A 24,309-nucleotide genomic window follows, 5' to 3' on the forward strand; every position below is an offset into this window, starting at 1 on the left:
GTGATATGTCTAAAAAAAAAAGAAAAAAGACGCCAAATAAGAGAGAACGAGACGAAACTCCGGAATACAATGATGGGCCAGATTTCAGCACAGAGTTAGCAGTAACGATTTTTTTCACTCATTGCCTCTGTCTTCTTTGGTCGTTCAAATATTATAATTATTAAGTGATAACCTATGACCAGAGTCGAGATTATATAATTCGAATTCTCACATTTTCCACCAACCAAGCATTTTGATTAGACTGCAAAGCTTAGTCAACCGATCTGTATGCTTTGGATGGTGGGGAATGTGAAACATTAAATCACGTAATCGATCTCCAGGTGTTGACACCTGCCTGGTTTACATATTTCGAACGACCGAAAAACGGAAACGGGGCTAGTGGAGGAAGTCGTTACTATATATAACTCTGGGCCAAAAATTGGGCCCATTTTTTTCTGGCACGCCATCTTCATTTTCGTCTCCTTCTTATCTCTCTTACATCCTGGTAGTACCGGTCGAATAGTCTTTGGTTACTTGGAACGGAGTATGTACTCAGGTACGGAAGCTCGTCCATAACGGGGCGGCGTCGGATTTGCAACTTGCGTGTAACTTCTTCTCTGACGCTGTCGGGCTGCTGCAGTCGCCGTTCTTTGAGAAGTCTGCGGCGGAGATTGTGCAGGAGGGGTTCAAAAAGAAAGAAGAGAAGAGTGAGGAAGGTCGAGGCTGATTTATACGCCGGATTAGAGCGGCGACGGTGGGTTACGTACAGACAAAATCTCCGCGATGTTGGCCGGCGGTTAGAACGACCGCCATGTTGAATTTCAACCCCTGAAATATGAGAAACTTGAGCCGGAATATTTGAAACGATACCAACGGTATCGCGCACGTGGATTGTACGAATAAAAAAATTGTCGATCTTTCTGTATGGCGAATTGAATCGCAAGTCGGAGGAGAGGAAGAAGAGGAAGAGGAAGAATAACTAAAAAAAAGTTTAAACAAGTGTCGTATGGGGGGGGGGGGGGGGGGGGGCGGACTACAGAAACCGATGCGACAAAAATAGACCGGCAAGTTTGTGCGAGGAGATGAGCCGAGTGAGTTTGTTGGCGAGTTCCTGGTGATCAACTACGCACCATGCCTTTATGGCAATGCTGCAGCTACGTCATCCACAACTAACAATTCAACAGCTAAGCTACGTCACTCGCATGTCGACGAGCAGCGACGGTGAGACGAGTTAAGTCAACGTTGTGCGTACGAACGCCGAACGGTTCGCGGGGGCGACGATAAAACGTCGAGAGCCGCAGTGGCGTGTTTGGTATCGTTGACTAGGTGAGTGCGGTGTGAGGGAGAGTGAGAGGGTGGGAGGGGTGTAATCGAGATCGAAATCGAACGGAAGAAAAACAAGCCGTAAGACAGTCGCGAGCGAGTTTTGGTTGGGCGTCGTCAGGGGAGGGTGAGAACTCGCCTCACGCAACTCGCGATCAGCACCAGCGACGGATGAAACCAAAAATATCGGTACGCGTGTGTGCAGGTATCGAATTCCGATAAAAAACCAGCGTTGGAAGAAGGCCCAACTGAAATCATCTTCCGATCAACTCGTTGCACGCATCTCGGTCTCCAATCTTTCTCCAATCTTTCTCTCCAACATAGGGTTACATAGCAGCGTATGGGGACTGCATTGGGGTGGCCTAAAAGGATGTTTGCACATTTTTTTCTTTGCGCTGATCAAAACAGTTGATTTGTATGCTAAAACAAATTCCTGTTAAAGGAGAGCTCTGTAACTCAATTGTCAAAGGATCTTTTGCATTCCGTATCTGATTAACACGTGAAAAATCAGAGAAAAAGCGACAGAGGAAGCTCCACCCGATTACTGAACAAGCGCACACTGCACTTGTTTTTTTTTTTTTTTCTACAAATTTTTCGGTAAAGTTCTTCGAATGTTACAACCGAACATCTTATCTGGTAGATGGGAATTCCTGCTTGATTCGAATGATCTTGAGCATTTTCAATCCCGACATCTGCACTCTTTCGGACGGTCAACTTCAGCGAAGCATGCGTACCTGCAAAAAAAAAAAAACATTCAAAACTTACCGATTCACAGGTAGCTGAAACCCTTCAATACGGTCACTTTTCCGAGCGTCCCTTTAAAATCAAGCAACAGGGCTCTCTCCTTTCGCAAGAATTTCTTTCGGCACACAAATAAACTTTTTCGATCCGCGCGTGTGGAAAATAAAATAAATACAAAAATATTTTTCCGCCACCCTAGTGCTTCATGCGCGGACGAGGAGTGACCGATCCCATCCCCCCCCCCCCCCCTTCCCAAGAGTCGGCGGTAGCCCGAGGCCGCTCGCTTCGCCTTGCCTCGACGGGTAACTCCATTAAAGTTGCACCTATATTTTCCGTGCGGCAGCGGGACGCGTCGCCGCGGCTCGCCTTGAAGCACGAGACGCGGTTGCGACGAGCTGCGCTGTTGGCGGGTGGGTGGGAGGGGACCGATGGGGGATGGGGGACCGTTAATGAGCCCCGTCTCTGCTCGCCGGTTGTGTACGCTGTTCGTACCACACGTAGGTAGGTACCTCCGAGCTCGGTCGCGGCGGTGAGCGCTGCTCTCTTTCTCTCGCGCTCTCTTTTTTTTTCCGTCGCTCTCGCTCCCGCAGGCAACCAACGCGACGTTTTTTGTGGCGCGACGCAACGGCTACGCGCCTCCGTCCTTGCCTACGCTCTGCGCGCTGCGCTCGCCGTCTACGTCGCGTGCGTTTAGCCGCTGGACGTGACTCGCGACGGCTGTGTGCGTGCGTAAAGAGAGCTACGTTGCGCGTTGCCCCCTGCCGTCCCTGCCTGAGCGCGCTACCAACGCGTTTGTAAATAAATACTGTTGCGGAGGAGGAACCGCGCCCCTGAGCTGTGTTGAGGCACGCTCACATCGGTGATCCCGGAATGGTAGGTTGTAGGCAGATATGTAGGTAGGTACGGCGCATTCCGGCCTGCCGGCGAAGGCGACGAGAGGATCCCGCTGGTGTGGGAGAGACTCTCCTGCCCGCCGCACCACGTACCTGACAGTGCTACGGAACTCCGACCGACGGAATTCGTCCTCCGAGTCGCTGACGTATAACGTGAAGGTAGTGCGTCAGGCGGGAGGGAAAAATTTATCGGTGCATTCGGAGGTGCCGAGTTTTCTTTTTTATTTTATTTTTCTTTCTTCTCGTCTCCCGATCGTTTCAACCCTCTTTGAAACAGATACGTGCGAACTACTAAATTCAAATCAGCATATATTGATCTTCGTCGGAATATTACATCGAAAGAAAATGACGAAAAAAAAAACAAACGTAACTTTACGAACAAGGAAATCTTAATTTTCGCTGTACGATTATATATTTCAGTACATTCTGTTTTCAGACGATAATCCTCTACAATCACGCTCAACAAGCAGAGATGAATTTTTACTCGTTGCAGCGAAGTGAAGTTTCAATGAAATAAAAAATGTTTTTATATTCTTGGAATCTCCCTCTCTCTCTCTCTCTCTCTCTCTCTCTCTCTCTCTCTCTCTCTCTCTCTCCCCCTCCCTGGGTGTGACCGAATGATTTTGCAATTATTAACAAAATCGAATATTCATGACAAATTTTTCAGAATCGTAATGAACCGCTATTTCCATAATTCCATTGATTATTTTAGCTTGCATATATTCGGTGGTAAGGTAAGAAGGAAGGATTGATGTCTGAAGAATAAAATTTTTACTTCATTTCTTTGTACACGATCTGAAATGTATACTACTTTATTTATGTATTCATCCAATTGCACGTCACATGTAGATAGTGGGTACAATTAATTTCTCAGCAAGTATTCACTTACAATCAGCTTATTGTCAGTGAAAAACGGTCTACACAGCGTAGGAGCGGCTCATGTTTCATAGCACAATAAACTATAAGGACTTATCTACTACATGTATATACTCCGTTATTGTCATTGTTATTATCATTACTATTACATTATTCCCAAAGTGGCAGGTACACTTTTTTATACATACTTTCTAACGACTTTGCACAATTCTCCGCATGTACTATGTAACAGTTCATTGTAGATATATCCGACATCTGTGAAAAGAAATTACACCTTTTACACTGCACGCGTCATCGACCGTCGTTTGTTGCAGGCAGAAAAGAAAAGACATGCAGACCTTATCTGAACGTGCTGCAGTCTCGCCGATACCGCAACCGCTGCGCTGATCTGCGTATATAGCACGACGTGCGGCAATTTAAACTAGATATTACTGTTAGCTCTGTCGTGTACCTGAAAGTAAAAAGCCGCTCGTCGCTTTAACGGTCTTCGAAATCTGAGCATTATATCACGCATTCGTGCCTCCGTCGAAGCGAAAAAGCGAAGTGTCCGCAGTACCGTATACGCACGTAAAATTTTGGCGAAAAAATGTCCATGTCAAAAGAAAAGGAAGTCATATCCAGCCATCACAAAACTTAAACGGTCAACCGCGTAAGGATAAAATTAAATTTAACGTACGCGTGCAAGATGATACAATATTTTATTCGTATTCGTGCATTAGCAGAGATCGAACAGTACCTGTACAAATACTGCACTCAGGTATGTACGGCCTACAAATACGTGCAACGAGTAGCTCTACCCACCAACACGTATACTGCGTACATCCTACATATTATATACCCGTAAAAACGGTACGCCGCGTCCAAAGAAACCACGTATGAAACTTTTCTATTCATGAATGACCGACAACCCTGTAGGTACGTAGCATAGATAGAGAATCGTAAGAGAGCTGCACACCGACTTCAAGGGGGGAGGAGGGAGGGCGCAACCGACTTGGTCGGCACGCTTTGCACACGAAGAGCCCGCGATGCGGATAGAATACACACAACGTTCACACAGATGCTCAGATGCACACCCGTGAACGCCTATCCGTATATACATGCTACACTCCGATCTCTCTCACACGCACGCGCACACACACACACACACACACACACACACGCAAAAACAGAGTCGGCGACGTCCGGGGGTTTTGCGTGGGTAGAGCGCACTTGGCGTCGCGCGTGCCAACGAGCGCTCCCCCCCCCTCCCGCGCCCCGCGGCCCCGACAACCTTCCGTATCCCGACGCAGCCCATTCCACGTCCACCACCCGCCGCTCTCCGACCCCGAGCCGCCCACCCACACCATCGCACGCCGCTGCCGCCCGAGGGCTCAGCGCGTCGGCAAACCAAGCGGCACGGCTCCCATCCCATGGGAGGGATGAGGAGGGAGGGAAGCGAGGCGAGCCGGGTAGCGCGTCGGCGAGACGTGACACGGTCGAGGGCTCGCGTGAGCGTGCAGCGCGGGCGTGAGCGGCGTGAGTCCCGTGCGGCGTGTGCGAGCGTGAACGCGCGGCGCGCACCCACTCGTTCGGAAGAGGAGCCACCGCCGGCGGGCGCGGAACGAGGTGGCGGTGGAGGTTCGTACGGCTGAGCAGGAGAAGGGGCAGGGGGGGGGGGGGGGCGAAAGGGGTCGGGCAGAGGGTTCGCAGCGGCAGTCAGTTTGCTATTGCCGCCCGTTGAGCGAGCATCTCGGACGACAAGGATCGCAGGGCTTGATTGCGGTGCGACGAGGCTGTTTTTGGCGAACTTTGAAGACTCTCTTGACGGGATAAGGGAAGCTTGTTGAAAATACGTAATACGTTGAAGGAGTTTTCAGATATATGAGGAAAATTTACAGCGTGCCGATTTGTTTTGGAGAAGATATTTTTACGATAAAGGAACGGGGTACATGTTCAACGACGAAAGGTGTTAAAATTCATTGTTTATGACTGTAGGGGATTTATTATCCCTTGGTTTATTGTAGGGAACGCGACGGAACTGAGTTTTTGTGAGAGGTATAAATAAATTAGAAAACTTTGGTTGTCCCGACGGCAAGTGGTTGCCGCCGGGGTGGGAACCACGTGGCGAGGCAGCACACGTACACGCACGTAAACGGCGGCGCAACTGTGAACAGTTAGGACTGACTGGGTTTCAGTGAGTGCGAAATAGTTTGTTGTTTTTCTGTGTGAACTCGGAGTGACGAAGTGAGAAGATTGCATCGACGACCCGGAAGCAGTGAAGGGTGCGTTACGTTGTGCGGGGTGAGGGTGGGGGGAGATAGAAGGCGGACAGACTTGCGGGATTTGCTAAAAGTGAACAGAGCCGGCACATTCGCCGGCATAATCGCGATTTATTAGTCGCGGGCGAAGTAGCAGAAGAGAATAGAAGAAAGAAGAGACTAAACTATAGACGTCGGCGAACTGCTGCGATGCTTCAGGGCTTTGCGCTCCCAGCGATCAGGGTGAAGCGATCGTCCTTATCGGAGGCCGTAACGGCCTGCTAAGATGACCGCGCGTCTCCACTCGCTGAGGCACCAGGAGAAGAAATCCACCGGAACAACCGGGCAGCGTCATCATCGGCAGCAGCAACAGCAGCAGCAACAGCAACAGCACAACACGGTTCAGCAACGCGGCGCCAGTCCAGCGCCCAGCCCCAGTCCGAGTCCAAGTCCCAGCCCTAGCCCGAAACACTCGGACGGACGAAGAGTGAGTACATATTTCGACATTTAGGTATTTATTAACACCAGAACTACCGAGAGGTTAAATGTAGTGAAATTATAAAATCAGTTTAATGAAAGAAAAATAAAGTTCGTTACATCACTCCTTTGGATACCGCTGTAAAAGTCAGTACATCGTTGCGGGGGAAAAAAAGAAATCTAACGTGAAGCAGGGATTTCGAAATGAAATTATAACACCGGTCATTTTGACTGGTCTGGTAGTTCTTGTGTTAAACCAAATAGATTTACATAATAATTTTATTACAGAATCATCGAGTAAACACGGAGAGGTAATCGATGTTAACTGTTCGTGGCTTGGTACAGATACTTAAAAAAACTAATGATACTAAATCCTAGAATATACATAGACCGAGTTATATATTCCCTCATTATGAATAACATTGTGTATCATTGTCATACCGCCATTAATTTACATTTACACCTGCACAGTGGACAAAGTTACAGGTTCTACTTGTAATCTTACAGATCGTTAGGCACAACGAAGCTGAAGCTAGCAGCCAGAGTTAGCTGAGAAAAATGCCAAATTTCTCTCTCGAATAGGACCAGTACTAGTACAAATTTATACACACATAATTGTAGAAAAGTGTTGGCTCTTTATGACAATGATTAATTTTCTCGATCTTGGGGCTTTAGTGGCTCATTTTCATCAGTAACAGCACGTTTGGCTTCTAACTCTGGCTGCTGGCTTCAGCCTCATTTAGGTTCAGTATTCTGGTCAATTACACAGACCATTTTTTTTTATGAGACTGAGGTTAGTAACGTCATTGTAATGAAGCAAAAGTAATTCATATTTTCAAAATTTAGCCACTTCAAAGTCACTATAAAATTACAAAAAAATGTTTCGTTCCCACCCCAATGTTTTTTTACGCTAACATTAATAATTTGAGCATCATATTTAGTTTCGGTTGTGCGTTACCACCTCGAGTATCACTCGATTAAAGAAGAAGAAAGCAATTGTAGTAATGAGATGAGAAACAACAAGAGCCAGGTAAGGTACAAACACTCTGAACGTATTCAACAGTGGAAAAGAAGAGAAACTGAGTATCGCAATACATCCATAAATCGTTTGTCCTAATCGCTCCTATGTAATTCACCGATCGTCTTACTAAAACGAGTATACAAAATAAAAAATAACGTATCGCACAAGGTACGTCGAAAGCTGTGAATGTAAAAAAACGTGAAGTTGAAACTAGCATCCAGAATTGAGCATCTGAACGTGTTAAACTTTTTTGAAAATAGAAAAATGGTGTTCAGTCTTATCCTCATAATTCTATGAACATATTGACGGTTCAGGATATTTCACAAAATTTTGATTTCTGGACTCAACTACCAGATTATTCGAATGAACATTAGAGCATTTAGCAAATAATTCTGACTGCTAGCTTCAGCCTCATTGAAAAAACCACATGCCGTATATCTCCAGTCTGTATCACTATACCTGTATAATCTATATGTACATGTATATCCGTCGATATGAAGGCCTGCGTGCATGCATGCACCGAGATGTGCACGATATCCGGTTCTGCCGCCGCTGATCATAGATGCGGTGCCTCCGCCCCCCCCCCTCCGCCTCCTCCCGCCTCCCTGTCACTCCCGACACGTGCCGCGTGTCCTTTAAACCGCGTTATACGTATACACATGCTGCTTGTCGTGGCGTAGCGTCGATAGATCGGCTCAAATGCGTCATAGGTATATCTATACGTCCTAACAATCCCTCGGAACGTTGCCGTTTCCCGCGGGTACTCTTTACGCCAAATGCAAACCGGTGACGCCCCTGGGACCCCAACCAATTTTCGAGAGTCGGTCCTTCTCTCGTCTCTGTCGCTGCGATAGATCGAGAAGACCAGCTCATTCGGGGACAATTATTATTATACACGGTGCATGCAGATGCTGGACTGAATATATATGGGGGGGGGGGGGGGGGGGGGGGTACAGCTTGGACGGTCTAAAATTATATCTATTGTTAGTAGTTTATTTTTCTTTTTTTTTTTTAAAGTAAATGAAAACTCTTGGAGCAATTTCAGTTTGACGACTTTATTATTTATATTTTCGAGAACGTTTTAGAATTTTTTCAGTGAAATTAATAACAAACTGGCATGAAGTGTATAAGTAGCGAACGACTCCGAACTCGAGGGTTTTTGCGGTGGCGCATCTCCTTACGTCACTGTCCAACTTGTAACTAATGGAAAAGTCTTTTTGTAATTAAAAACACCTTTACGGGTTTTGGCTCGTAGCCCAAATGTTAAAAAAAAAAAAAATTTCAAATATGTATGATTACGAGGAGAAAATTGGGGAAAAAAGTTTTTTATAAAAAAAATGGTGGGATTGAAATTCAAAAGTATAGCCACGAGGTCGAATCGATAAACAAGTTTCAAAGATTGTGTAAGAATTTCAAATTGATTGAATGAAAATTGACCGAGGAATCTGCGTCACCGCAGTGAAAACGGGCCATACCGCCATTTTGTTATTAATTACAATAAAAAAATTCTGAAATATTCTCGAAACTATAAGTCATAAAACGTTGAAACTCAAATTGCTGAAAAACACTTTGATTTTCTTTTAAAAAAAAACTCCTCAAAATAGGTATGACTTACGACCGTCCAAACTTCAATCATCCGTATAATATACCTATATATTTTCTATTATTTTCTTGTCACACCTATAACTTTTTACGCACATACTCGTATGTACAATTTGAATACAATCTTTACATGTAAGGTTACATATTGTATCCTCATCGCTTACATCGGGTCTATACTTGCAGTCCTCGTGTGTTAATTGTCAAGCGGAAAGTGGTAATTGCCCCGCAGTCACTTATACCCCATTATGTATGTCGAGTAGCAACACTCCCGCCCCTGTAAACTTCGACTCTGGATGATGTCCTGTGCAGTCGAATGAATCCAACGAACGCGGCGAGTGCGTCCCCAAACACGCATCGTCTCCTGCTGTATGTAACCTGCGGGCGCCGCAGATTGACTCAAGTTGTGTATTATCAAGCTGATAACAGCGATCACTGCAACAGCCCTCTCCGTTTGCTTTTTATGTCTCTATAGAACACGTACACTTGGGAACAACGAATCTGAGACTGCTAATTTTTTTACCCTAGACAGTTACGTTGGCAACACAGAGAAACCTGCAGCGCCACAGTCGGCCGAACGCGAAACAAACTCAATCTCAATAAACATAACGCAACCCATGACCGCCGAATCTAACCTTAGAATACCGCGGGGATAATGACTTGTTGGGTTGAAATGTATTCTAAGGTTAGATTCGACGATCATGAGTTACGTTATGCTTATTGAGGTTGAGTTTGATTCGCGCTCGGCCGACTGTGGCGCTGCAGGTTTCTCTGTGTTGCCAACGTAACTGTCTAGGGTGAAAAATTAGCCATCTCGGATTCATTGTCCACAAGTGTACATATAAAACAATGTTGGTAAATAATAATAACAACAGCAACAATAATAATAGTAATAATACTTTTTTCACGCGATACGTCGACTGTATACCGGAAAAAATTTCCGTCAAACCCGTAATACAAAATTTAACTGGTTCTCTATACACGATGCGCATCTATGTTATTACATATATATACAAATATACATACGCATACTTATACGCGTATAAAAGCTGTAGGTGAATTACTCGTAGGCATCTGCATGCGTGTCTCACGTCGACAGCAGTACATACGTGCAGTCGAATCGAGTCGAGTCGAGTCTGGAACATGTGATAAAATGCGGCGAAGAGCACAGAAGCCGGTACGGATCGCATTGGTGCACACATTGGTTTGTAATATACCTGTGTATACATGTGTGCATACGCACGTTCGCACGTTTATAGATAGAGGTATATATATATATATACACATATATGTATAGGCGGTATCTATTCTACCTAGCAGCGCGGACTTTGATTACCTTAGAAGGCCGCGTTAAGCCGCCTATATATATATGACGGTACACCATGCCATGCGCGGACTGAGCATGTCGTTGATTGCTTATACCTGCGTGTTAGTCGGCACTGGGTATTGTTAATATACTTACATATTCGCATTTCTGTAGATGTATACGTAATGCGACACATATGGGGGCATCCCATGACATCTCGATCAAGATTCTACACGTCGATGTCTCAGATTGGCTTTTATTCATTTTTTCTTACGAAAGTACATGACGAAAAAACGCAATTGTCATTTTTTTTCCAGATTTTCTTACACCCGGCGTAGCTGAAGTACGATTTAAAAACTTGCAAAAAAGAAAACCACTTTATAAAATCTAAAACAATTCAAATAAATCTCATAAGATGTAACAAAATCTTTGACACCTGTTAGAACATGTAGATTTCAGATCTTCAAAAGATGAATAAGAAAAATATATTATTAATATCATTATTGGATTGCATTTTATTACGATGATATTTATATTGTCATAATATATGTGATTCTCTGTAACTCTCTGAATAAACATTTTTCAGCCCATATTATATATATTATATAATGAGCTGTTGTGTTGATTCTTAAGTCAAATGTGTAATTTGAAATTCTGAAAAAATGAACATGTAAAGTGTTGTACAGAAGTTTATACATGCAGTAAGATCGAAGAAGTGTAGATTGAGAGTGAGAGAGTGTCGGATGTAGGCAATTTATCATCCTTCCGGTATCCATGATTTCCCTGCAATTTTAATGTATCTACTATCATACGCTTAGCAAGCTGAAAGAAGAAAGGACGGAAAGAAATAAGGAAGACGGGTCCGATCGGATCGGGGGCAAACCGCAATTACGAATAGAACGGCAAAAATGTCTGCGGTCTGCAGTTTGCCCGACTTTTTCCCACTTATTGTTAAATGGCGGATACATCCTATATATATATATATATATATAAGCGTATGACCAGTAACGCGACGTTGAATCGTGCCGTCATCGGGAAGCAATTTCTCGTTGACGATGAATAGTTAACGAGTAATCAGGCTGAAGTCAGTAACGTTAACGTACAACGAAACTTCACTCTTAAAAATCATCATAGTTGGGCAATTTGAAAATTACTTTTAAGGAATTGACTTTTCAAAATTAAAGTATATTTTCTTCATAGTGGTTTACCAAAAATCTCGGATATTTCTAAAGATGCGAAGTAGCGGTTTTTCTTAAAACATGCATCGTTACAGTAACGTTAATAACTTCATTCCCATCACGAATATAAAAAGAAAAGCCGCTTCACATTCAGGTTGTGCGGGAGAATATTACTATGTACATACCTACTAACAATAAGAAAAGAAAAAAAAAAAATGTAGCGACAATATGGATCAAATATTTTTATTCTTCTTCCTTCAACGTTGAACGTATTTTGACGTTTTTTTTTCTCCAAAATTCTAGAGGTTAAGGCAAAACGAAAAAACAAAATTGCTTCTGTCTTATACATTTTAAATATCGGTATAAATACCGTGCAATATATTTCAGATACGCATGGAACGCCCGTGCGATTAAAAAGAAGCGTCTTCAATAAGATAAGGAAGAAAATGCGACGGCGTCGCACGGATCAGACCGGCCGCGATTCATTATTATCGGTCTTTCGCTATCTCGAGGGGGCGGCACGCGGTTCGAAAGCTCGACCGTTTCCGCGAGCAATGTTTCGCGGCACGCACGGCACGACCGGACGCTCAACTTATTGGGGAGTGAGTGGGCAAGGGGGGGGGGGGGGGGAGGTGGGAGGGTGGGTTAGAATTCAGCATCGGATGGTTGAAAAAGGATGGAGAAGACAGAAAGACTGAGTCGCGCGTGGCGCGGCGTGACGTCAGCGGCGTCGGAACTGCGCGGGACCAGAATTCATAATTCCGTTTTGTATTCTAGTCCTACGTCTGTATAATTGTGTATACCGGGACAATCTCTTGAAAATTTAAGATGAACCGCGGGTGCGCGAGTTTTATCGGCTGTTCGCGCAGGCTGGCCAACCCGAGTTTCAACTGTCAAACTGTTTCTGCCGGCGATGCGGTTGATACGAATTTTCGAGGTTAGAATCTCAAATAATCGAGGTAGCGACTCGAAAAGGTTTGGAAAGCATTTGTTATCGGGTCGGAAAGTTGATTCTCCAAAGAACGGTCGGAATTTAATGCTTACGCTCTTTGAAAATTCAAACGTACACATTTTGCGTATACGCTGGCCCGCCTGCATCGCAAGACAAAAATATCGCTGCGGGAAGATTTCGCCGACCAATGAGATTTAAGTATTTGGCGCATGCGCGGTTGATTTTCAAGTTTCAAGAGATTGTCCCGGTATAGGATGTGTATTACATTATAATTTATAATACAGCACGAGCTGCACCCTGAGCATTTCTCTCTTCGCGCGCGGCGCCCGGCACTCTGCCATCCTCGGGGCACGCCGCCTCACCTCACTTCACTTCACTTCACTTCACTTCACTTCAGCTCACCTCGTCTCGTCGCGAGGGGGGCGGAGGAAGAAAAAGGCGGACAGTCGGTCGTCGCCCGTCACCGTCGGGCACCTTTCGCGTATCTACCTCCTCACATAATACCTATGTGTGGTGTGCGCCTGTACGGATATATCGTACATAGTCCGACGGACGAGTCGGGAGGCGAGCGCTGAGGCATCGCGACGGCTTCTCTCGGTTTTATTGTTAGACCGTGTGCATGTGTACATACATGTGTTTATGATACATAGGTGTAGGTGTGGGTAATATCATGGGTTCCTAGAACGGCTCGACATCGGCATGCTGCATTTGACCCGCGGGCTCTCCGACAAATATACGACGTCGCAACGCGTCATCGTCGTAGATTCGAATTTTTTACCTTCGACTGATCGATATCGTTTATATATCATACATGTAACGTAGATCGTATGGGTATATATACACACCGAGCATTGATGTATCAATATTCTTTACGGTACATACAAACGTCACGGACGTGTTTAAAAATGTATGTAAAACGACTGTACGCGTATTATATGTATAGGCCGGGTACCTACAATCTCGGCATGCGTGGTGTGATAAACGAAGTGAACAATTTTGTAATCATTCTTATTATTTATTATACATGTACACGTTACACATCTATCTCTATCGACGAAAGTTTGATCAACTTATGGCAGTAATTGAAGACACCATTGTATAGTATAATATTGTTCAATTTGGTGGGAGTTAAAACTTGGAAGGATGAATATTTGGAACGGCCGATATATCGAAATTGTTATTTTCGCATGTTTGAAACTTCGATATATTCCAAATATTCATCCTTCCAAATTTTGACCCCCACCCGTTCAATTTTCACTTCATTTAGTTATACATATAATTATACGCATCATTTCGACGTTGTAGCTTTGTCACGCTGTGCAGGAACTGAGAACTATATAGAACGTTGAGAAAAATCGTGTCATACTTGCCGTACTTTTTGACCGGTAACAAACCTTTGGAATTTATTCCATCCGTTTATTATTCGGTGTATTTTTTTTTGCAAAGATGCAAACGGTGCAATCAAAGTTACACCATTCTTATCACCCCGCAATCTTTTAATATTCTTCTCTTCTTCGTATTTGTTGTAAATTTTTAATTTTCATTTGCTTCCAGGCAAACAAACCACTGATGGAGAAGCGACGCAGGGCGCGGATAAACCAGTCGCTGGCCGCGCTAAAGGCGCTTATCCTGGACAGTGCTCGGCTGGAGAACACGAAGCACAGTAAACTCGAGAAGGCAGATATCCTCGAACTAACCGTCAGGCATCTTCAGAGACAGAGATCTCTCGCTCAGCCAGGCCTCTCCAGGTACAAGGCCGGCTATCAGGACTGCTCGAGAGAGGTTGGTACGAAAGGAAAAGAAAAAAAGAACAAACCATAAAGAATCTTTTATATATATTCTTTCATACATGGGTATTTATGACGAGAACTTGGGTCACATTGGAGTTCCGGTTTTTTTTTTTTTTTTTTTTTTTCTTGTTGCTCGTTTTATCTTCGGTAAAAATTTAGGCTGCGTATATAATTAACGATCGTATTGCGTAAGGATAAACTGGTACATGATATTATATATTTGTTGTACGTCGTTGCTCTAACGACACCCCGATCGAATACCGCGACAGTACCGTGCAAACTAATTCAATACGCGCAGCCTTGAGGACCGGTAAATGGTAATTAGAAGCCGGTGGCGATGTGGCGTGTATACTATAGTATATAACACGATATGTATATGGATATGTATGTAACGAGCAAAAGCCGGTTGCACGAGAGCTGAAAGAATTGTTGCAGATGATGAGGGCTTTGAAAGTTATAACACACGTGCCGCGACGTACGTATCGACACCTCGTCTCGGTGATTTTCATTTAAATTCTTCTGCAAAAAGCGCTGTACGAGTTTTAAAGAAAATTTATAAACGACTAAGTTTAAGGGAAATCTTCGTGGTTGGTGAAATTTCGTCACTTTAATATCGTGTCCAGGGTCCTGGAAATGTTATTGAATTTGTTCCGGATTTTTTTACTGGAGATCGTGTTTAGGTTTAAACGGTGGATAATCGATTCTTAAAAAATTGTTGTCTGCGGGAGGGTATAATAACTATAAATAGCGTGATTGATAAATTTTGAACATTTGCAAGGAAAATATTCACATCTGTAGTTTCAATTTGTCAATTTTTTGTAATAAAGGTTTGAAAATTTGGATCAAATCGTTAGATCGAAGAGAATCAAAATATAACGTATAAATATATACTTAGGGTGGCCACGCACCTGAAAAACCTGGAAATATCAGGTTATTTAAAAGGTGCCATGAAAAACCTGAAATTGTCAGGGGCTTTCTAATTTGGTAATTGAAAAAACTGAAAGTATCAGTTTTCTATCATGGTAATTGGAAATAATTGTCCGAGGTAACAAGTTTCCTTTTTTTCGTCAAGAAAACAAATTGGCTTAATCTGATTTTTTTGTTTTTTTTTTGTTTTCTTCACACTATATTTTTCTTAAATTCCAATTGCATTTGAACCGAATATAGAGTTGTATAAACCTAACGATTCAGGTTTCAGTAACGTTCGAGAACTGTAGAAATGTCAGAGAAGACTAGATCTTAGGTCATGGAAAACTTGGAAATGTCATGAAATTTTCTTTCAAAAATATTTGTCGGCCATCCTGTATATTACGATATAAAAGGAAGGGAACGGGAAGAAGAACGGTCGATACATCAATTCTGATTTTTCGATTTCGTTGCGAATATACATTGCGAAGCGAATCTGTTATATCGCGTTTGTTTTTCTCGACGCCTAGATGCACCAGGATTTCCGCGGCTTTCTGTACGCGCCGGCACATCTCTCGAGAGCCCGGCAATGCAAACCGTGACAGAAGTCGCTTGTAATATCGCGAGAAGAAAAAGAGAGAGAGAGAGAAAGAGCCGTTACCGCGCTGCTCGTCTCGACGCGTCTGCGACTCGTCTCGCGAGACGTCTATTTATATACCGTGTTGGTCGTCTCCACCTCTTCTCCCTCCCTCCCTCCCTTCCTCTCTTTCTCTCTATCTCTCCATCTGTCTCTCTCTCTCTCGACTCTTCTCTCTCTCACCTATACAAGTTCTCTGCCACCTACGAAACACGGATGGACGGTTTAGCGGTTGAGCAGTTGAGCACGGCTGCAGCCAATTTTATTTTATTATCACTGCCTCCCCCCCGCCATCCTCGTCCTCATCCTCGTCTTCGCGCGCTTCGGGGAATACGGTCACGTATGTTACCCACATACGTATACCGTATATTATACTCGATCGCCGCAAAGAGAGAAGTAGAGAGAGAGAGAGAGAGAACGCCCTCGAAATTTATTGCGATAAATCATTTATTCGAATTAGAATACATACAGCTATAGATCGTGTTAATACGTGGGACAAAAATCTTTCGGGATGTTTTGTATTTGCGATAAAAATTTGTGCAGATATTACAAACGTGTATGTATAACAATGTACTGCTCGGTGTTAGGCGATTTAAATTCCAGTTACGAAGAGTGAATTATGTCGTACGCATAGATAAAAATCCTAAATATCCGAGGTATTGATAATTGTTCAAAATCCATTTTTCAAACTCGAAAAATCCTGTGACACGATTATATCGCGAAGAAAAAAAGGAAAAGAAATGCCGTTGTTTATACTGTTAAAATTTTAGCCGAGGTGTTGGAAAATTCGTATTTTTTTTAAATTTATAACCGAATCCCAGCCGCACTCCAGTTCTCGTTACACCTAATTAGAACGTGTATTTCTCCAAACCGATGTAGTATAATTTATTTCCTAACCGAGTGCGTAAAATTCGGTTTTGCACATTCGGTTAGACAAAAAATAACGTTTATACGTAGTTTAATAATTCTGTAATTCAATACGTTTCTATAATTCTATACGTGCATACCCTAATCGGAAAACCATATCCACGACATAAAATAAAAAACAAAAGCGGACCAATTATCAGCGTTTTGACATCACAGTGCAACTCGCACGAGTACAAGTCTCGACAAAAATCTGATCTAAAACGCATCCAGCCTGTCTAACCCCCCGTCGATATTGCTTGTCCTCAGGTGAGCCGATACCTAGACGCCCCTGACATAATAACCGGAAACTCTACGCCACTGGATCCGGCCGTGAAACAGCGTCTTCTACGGCACCTGGACAGCTGCGTATCGGAGCTGGACCTGGACCTCGGTTCCCGTCCGGACAGCGGGCTGGGCAGCAGTCCCGGAAGCGTGACGGACAGGGTGACGGGGGCGGCGAGTCCCGGTCCCCTGGAGCAGCACCACGCGGTGGTGGCGCCCCACTGCAGCGGGGGTTTGGGGGCGGGGGCGGCGGGGGTGGTGCAGATAAAGTCGGAGCTGCCGGAGGTGATGGAGACGGCGCGACCTGACAGCAGCACGACGGCCGGCGACGAGAACAACAACAGCAGTAGGCCGACGTCGGCGTTCAGCCAGGTGAACCCGGGGGGCGTCGGGACGCCTGAAGCCTCGACTTCCGCCTCCCAGCAGAACCCGAACATGCTGTCGGTCGTCCAGGTTATACCCTCCCGACTGCCCGACGGTCAGGTCGTCTTCCTCCTACCGAGCCACTACGTTCAACTTGCGGCGGCCGCGGCGGCGAACGGAATAAGCATCGGGCCCAATCCACCGACCGCAATTTGGGCCGCGACGAACATGTCGCTGCTGAAGGCCACCGACAAACTCGTTGCGAAAAGGCCCCACGACGAATCGATCGAATGGGGTGTGCCTGGTGGGGGGGATAATCACAAGCCGAGCAAGAGTCCCAGGATACAGGAACGGGGCGATAATTCGGGGCCCGATGGTGTTATGCAGGCTGAGAACCTGAACAACAACGACAGCGACAACAACCATCATCATCGTCATCATCATCATCATCATCATAATCACAGTCGTATTCATTCCGAGAATCAGGGGCACGAACAGCCTCTCGATTTTACCACTTCGAAAAAAGTCAACGGAAATTCGATGACAACGACGTCGACGACGACGACGACGGCGATGCAGATCACGGCCGAAAGAACGAGGTGTAACACAGCGGAGGGTGAACGCGTCGATCATCATCATCATCATCATCGTGAGATGGATACGGCGACTGCCGACGAAAGACCCAACAGTAGAAACGAAAGCGAGGGACTTGCGGCCCCGTCTTCACCTTCCCTGCATCAACCTCCCCAACCCCCTAAAGACGAGGAGGGAATGTGGAGGCCGTGGTGAATTCCTCGCTTCTCGCTTTCTCGTCGTTGAAAGTTTTCTTATTCTTTCTTTACATTTATTTATTTTTTTTTCTCTTTCTCTCTCTCTCACTTATCCCTCCTATCATTTTTCCCTCCCCTGAATTCTATTTCTTAATATTTATATAGTCAACAGAGTGATACGAATGTGAAAAATAAAATGTACAGAGTTATTATTATTATTATTAACTGCAGATTCGCGCGTTGATTAGGATATGTGTAAAATAGACGATACGATATGTCCACTTTTCGTCGGTGTAATATACGATATGTACACATATATATGATATATACACATATATATATATATATATATGATATGTATATGAATGCGAAAGTCAAGAGTGAGAGTTAGAATTTAGAGTGAAAGAAAATATACACCTACCTTTCATTTCGCTGAGCTTTTCTTTTCTTTCTTTCTTTCTATTTGTTCCCCTCCATCTTCTATTTATTTCTCTTCTAAAAAATTATATATATATATATATATATATACGCGCGGTATCGCACAGATCATAAGTAAGTAAGAGGTATATACGTGTTATAATAACGAGGCGTTACCCGGTTGTGGTCACTTTCTCTGCAGGTATCTAAATTCCAGTTCTACTTACAAAAAGCTTCTGAAACATACACCGTTTCGGAAATCAGAAAAAAAAAAAAAAACATCGCGTCATTATGTATATAATACTGAATAATTTGTTGAATCGATCAGAGAACCGGTTAAATATAACAATTTCCATTCTATTCGTTTGATATTTGTTTCGTATTCCGATCGAAAAATATGTCATGTAGTTTGTGAAAAATTAGAAATATATATCGAGAACAATTATGAATCAGTCGATAACTGGCGCATCAGAAATTATAATTTACGGCTTTCATGTACGTTTTAATGCGTGAAATGTATAAAATGATGGTAAACAAGTATATATTTATTTATATGTATATATAAATATATAGTTGTTGCTTTATGTACACGTTATATATATATATATATGCATATGCATGTATATAAAGGCGTGTACATAAAGCGATAGAAAAGATTAAAGAGTATTTAACCCTCGTTGTCTTTTCCGCGATTCTCATTGTAAATAGAATTTAAAAAAAAAAAAAAAGAAAAAACCTTGTACCTACACCAAGTCGAAACAATTACTATTATTATAAATATAGATTTATTTTGATGTTATCTATATGCGATAAGGAGAAGGATATTAAGGTTAAATATTTAAAATAACAAAACACACGAAAAAAAAAGAGAAAAAGCAAACAAACAAACACAAATATATATATTATATTACATTAAAGTATTGCCATGATTAAACTTAAGCATACCGCTAATGTCCTTCGGATCTGATCCATATTCAATGTACTTAGTTGGGCGGTCAATAAATCTCTTATATTGATCGCAACGTATAAATATCATTGAAAGGAATCTCATTGATTTTTTTTACAAATTTTTACTACCCTTTCATCCTTGTATATGTAATAATTTTTCCAGTATATATCCCGTCTGTTTGAACCTCGACCGCTGTATCAAAATAAAAAGTCAAAACTTAAATTTCCACTTCATTGATGTAGCGATAAATTTTTGTGCCTATAAAACGTTTTATTTAAATAAAAAACAAACGTTCAGGACAATCATACGGATATGGGAAAATTCTCGTACGTACCGAACATTGAAAACTAAGACTGCGCCCGAATTTCTGCAGATAAGTGTTTACAAGTGTTATATAAATAATACAGCCAGTAAGTATAATGATATTAATATGGTAATAGCATGATTTATTTTTATATTAAAAGAGCGAATAACGAATACAGTGACTTTGCTTGTAAAATATCTTATTAAATTGTTGGTAAATTTTTAATCACCCTAGAATAGTTTGTAGACAAGTGCGTAGCTACAGTAGGTATCGTAATAATTTTCGGGTCACGCCCGACTAAATTCGTTTATATTCAATTGCTTTACGAATCAACAATCCCCCACAAGCAGCAACCCAACAATCGCTAAATCGTCCAAAATATCCTGATGTCATTATTCAATTATACCTGTGTACAAAATGCAGGTTCAAAGGCACGAGTTTGTGTTTAAAAAAATTTTTTAATTTCAATTCGAAGCTTGTTGAAATATTTTTATATTTCGGATTATTTTGTAGAAAACTTTTGTCGTACTCGAGAAGGTAATACTATAATTTTATTATAATTCTGTTTTTGTTTATTTTTTTTTAAATATAATCTTCGAATCAATAATAATAATGATAATAATAACAACAATGACTAAACGGCCGATTTCCATTCACCCCTTTATTCCGCTCCGTTGAATTCCTCTTCCTTCCTTCGTTTCCAGCTTCATTTCTTTCCTTCGCTCCTTCATCCATTCGTAATTCGCAGGGTGCATAACGTAGAAAGCGCGAAGCGCGCCTCGCGTCGAACGATCAGACTTCCCTCTTTATTATTAACGACGCTCCTCTTCCCGCCTCTGCAGGTAGACGTCGGGCAGAATGGATTCCGCCGTCTCCGTCCCGACGCCCTCGACTCGTGTTTTCACCCCTTGGACGCTTCCGGTGCACGAATTATACTGCAAGTGCTTTCCTGCACCGCTCTGCAGACGATTCATCGATCCGTAGTTCAGACTTCGATGCGGGATGCTGAACTGTGAGCTGAAACCGCGGTTAGAAATTACACGCCTATCTATGAGTCGTGGGCGTTTCATAGGCACAGTTTTTTTTTTATGAAGTATACGTACGGCGAGCTGTAAAAGAAAAACGGAAGTCATGATCAATCCTTTTTTGAATTTCAGCAGGCAAAAAAAAAAAAAAAAAAAAAAAAACGAGAACCTTAGCTACGAAGATCTGCTTCAGCGATCTTTATTCAGACGGTATGACAACAGGAATATGGATAATTAATTCTGGAGAAGAGCCAGTTTCGGTTGAACATGACTACGTCTCTATTCAAGAAAACAAAATTTCGTAAATTTCAGTACATGGTCTGAATGGTAGAAAATTTTATCGATAAATTATAGTTTTATTAAAAATCTTTTCCAATTTCAGAGAAAAATATTCATTTATCTTTCACTGCTCACATCAAATACTTAGTTGGTTAGTAAGACAATGATAATAATTGATACTCTAATCACGTAAATCGATATTGTATCGCGTCGTTCATGGGAATGAAAAACAAAAACCGATTTCGAGGAAAAATGATCGACTGTACTCGATTAATCGAGAAAAAATAATCGATCATATCTGGTAATTCTTACAAAACGGAAAAATCGGAAAAAAAATGGCAAAACGAATCGACGTCTAGTACGAAATAATGAGATGGATTCTCGTAGAGACTCTGGAATCGGTCACGTGACGCCAAGCTTAAACCACCTTGACACAATTATATCATGCCTATCTTAACTTCCATCTAGTTTCACGGAGCCTCTCGATTTGGAAAAAAGCCCTCCACCCCCCTCGGGCAGGTAACGAGATTTTAATATCTGCGGTTGAGCATCGCGCGCGTGCAGCGAGAATTCTAGTTCGACGAGAAGCGGAGAAGGAGCTTCCAGCTACCTCATCGGGGATCGGAGGAGGCTGTATGCTAATGCAACGCCTCAATTAGCGGGCCGACAAAGGGGCAGAAGATCGTGCCGATTTCTTTAGAAAACGGCGCGTGCTCGGGAAGGCGAACGGGACCTTCTTCTTCCTTCCTGCACACGTCGAGAATATCCGAGCGTAACGGAGTCCAGATTGAAAGCAAGATTGACGCCGAGAGGAGGATGAAACCCCGGACAAAGGACCCGGCTTCTCTTCTCGCCGTTCGGTGGCGGTTGACGGACCGAGAACCACGCCCGGAGCAAACCGGCCCTATCAATTTTCACCGCTCTCTAATTTTACCGGCAAACGAAACGCCGCGAGCCGAGAAGAGAGGAGATCTCGGACACCTGAGCAATCAGCTCGAAATGCTGCAAGGACGAATCTTCGCGGAGCCGAAATTCGACCACTTTATCCTTGTCTCTTGGTATTATCGTACCTGAAAACCGGAAGTTCTTAACGAATGGATTTTTGTACCGGGAAAACAAGGTTCGTATACGTATCGGATCATTTCTCATGCCGAGAATACGTGATCGGTGAAACTTTATAATTTTTCGATATGATTGAAATTTTAAACCGTTACATAGGTTCGTAAAACAAGTGGTTTTCATCTGGTTTTAATCAGTTGTTTTAACACACGTGGCGAGATATCATTTGAAATACCGTTAAAAAGTGAGATTTTTCGAAAAGCTCCTTGCGGTATAATTCTTACAAAAGTTTATAAAAATTCCACGGTTATCGGCAGAGCGTCAGGGACAAAGATTGTTGCGATATAACGATTTACCACCTGATTGTGTCAATAATTGGCCATTGACCTTCAATTTTAATCCACAAACATTTGTGTGGATATTGTCAATTGTTGACCAAATAACCGTGGAATTTTAACGAAACGGAGTTCAGAATATTTTCATTAATTGTTGAAATTAAATTCATGCTATATATTCTGACAGTCATGTATCAGCGATCCAGGAATTTTCGCAAACTACTTGAATCCTAAACCCGGCGTTTTGACATTTTTTTATTCTTTCTCACAGCAGAGAAAAAAGATCTGATCACCGCGATGGGCAAACGTTAGATTTCGACGATTTCTTTACTACACGTATTCAACTATAAAATATTAGTCAACTAGCAGAATAAAATATTTCACCAACTCTTTCATCTACTGCAACGAAACATTCAATAGAATCAACTGATAATTGTAATAAATTACGAGAAAGGTGCAGATTTTGTTATCACATTCAAATATCACCTATCATCGAGATGTTAGTCACTCATCGATTTGATGTACAGCTGATTTCGAGATTACAAACATTTTGTAGGATTTCAATACATTTCAGACGATATCAAAATTTTACAAAAAATTTCAAAAGATGGAAAAATATTTCAGACGATTTCAGAACATTTCTCAAGATTTCAAAGATTACAAAAGATTTTAACGATTACAAATCATTTCAAATATCACAAAAGTTTTCAAAGACAAATGGATTTCAAAAGATTTCAGTGAATGTCGAGAGATTTCAGCAAATTTCAGGAGATTTCAAGGGATATCACGAAATTCACAGAAAGCTGCGCACCAGATTTAAAGTGTGATCAACCCTTCGCCTATCGTCAATAAAATAAAAATATACGTATTACAATGTCTGTCGCATGATCTGCACCAAATCATTTGATTTACAAATTGCAAATCAACTAATCCTACGTTTCCAAGCCCCTTGTGAGCGGCCGTACAGGTTCTCTTTTCGTCGCTTGAAACCTTCTTCCTCCGTAAATTTCTGAAACGTCAAAATTATTCGCACCAACCTCGAGATATAAAAAGTTTATCGCGAAGCTGATCACGTCGCACCTGCATCTAATTTCGCGCATCCGGCGTCATATACGATGCCAACGCATCTCGTTGAATCAATTAGGCGTCTACCCATGCAATTGGGCATCATCCATCCGGAGAACGGTCAGAACGTCGTCTCGGTCCCTCTTCCCCTCCCCCCCCCCCCACTCGCTCTTCCTCACGGTTCCGGAGTTTCGTCCCTATCCCCGTATCCCCCCCCCCCCCCCCCCTGCCTCGTAAACTCCTCCTCACGGTAATCGGGACAAATTGGCCTCCCGCGGGTGGAAGCAGCGAGGCAACCGGGAACCAGGCTCTGGAACCACCCCTGAGCGCCCTGTGATCTGGAGCGGTAATCGGGTGCCGACCCGGTGCAGGCTACAAGGTGGATCTCGCAGCAGGTGCACGATCCGGGAGTCGGGTGAGGAGGAATTAACCGGGATGAGGAGGGGGGAGGCCTAACTGCCCGGGGTGCGGTGGCGGTGGGCTAAATAGATTCTCGTTATCGCGCAAGGCTAACGAAACTTCGAGCCGCGTTCAATCCGCAGCAGCTATACCAGCCTGATTTTCATTCGGGTTTGATGTAAGGGTATTTGTTAGACTGGTAGGAAAAAAAATTGACGATTCTTTTAAAATCATATGCTCG

The 24,309-nt window shown here is 43.0% G+C and overlaps 1 protein-coding gene across 1 annotated transcript; it reads left to right on the forward strand.

Annotated features, from left to right (window-relative positions):
- The first annotated feature begins 5,492 nt into the window (after positions 1-5,492).
- Positions 5,493-19,835, forward strand: Sidpn (bHLH protein similar to Deadpan). Its single transcript, XM_046621223.1, has 3 exons — positions 5,493-6,536; positions 14,137-14,364; positions 17,089-19,835. The coding sequence occupies exons 1-3, from the start codon at positions 6,336-6,338 to the stop codon at positions 18,253-18,255; spliced, it is 1,596 nt and encodes a 531-aa protein (XP_046477179.1). The 5' UTR covers positions 5,493-6,335; the 3' UTR covers positions 18,256-19,835.
- The last annotated feature ends 4,474 nt before the right edge of the window (positions 19,836-24,309 follow it).

The sequence above is a fragment of the Neodiprion pinetum genome, chromosome 4 (assembly GCF_021155775.2).
Source record: "Neodiprion pinetum isolate iyNeoPine1 chromosome 4, iyNeoPine1.2, whole genome shotgun sequence".
Taxonomy (NCBI): Eukaryota; Metazoa; Arthropoda; class Insecta; order Hymenoptera; family Diprionidae; genus Neodiprion; species Neodiprion pinetum.

Excerpts from the sequence above, each read along its gene's own strand:
- Sidpn (XM_046621223.1), top strand. The coding sequence starts at position 6,336 with ATGACCGCGCGTCTCCACTCGCTGAGGCACCAGGAGAAGAAATCCACC. Across the intron at positions 6,537-14,136 it reads AACACTCGGACGGACGAAGA|GCAAACAAACCACTGATGGA; the intron begins GTGAGTACATAT and ends ATTTGCTTCCAG. Across the intron at positions 14,365-17,088 it reads ATCAGGACTGCTCGAGAGAG|GTGAGCCGATACCTAGACGC; the intron begins GTTGGTACGAAA and ends GCTTGTCCTCAG.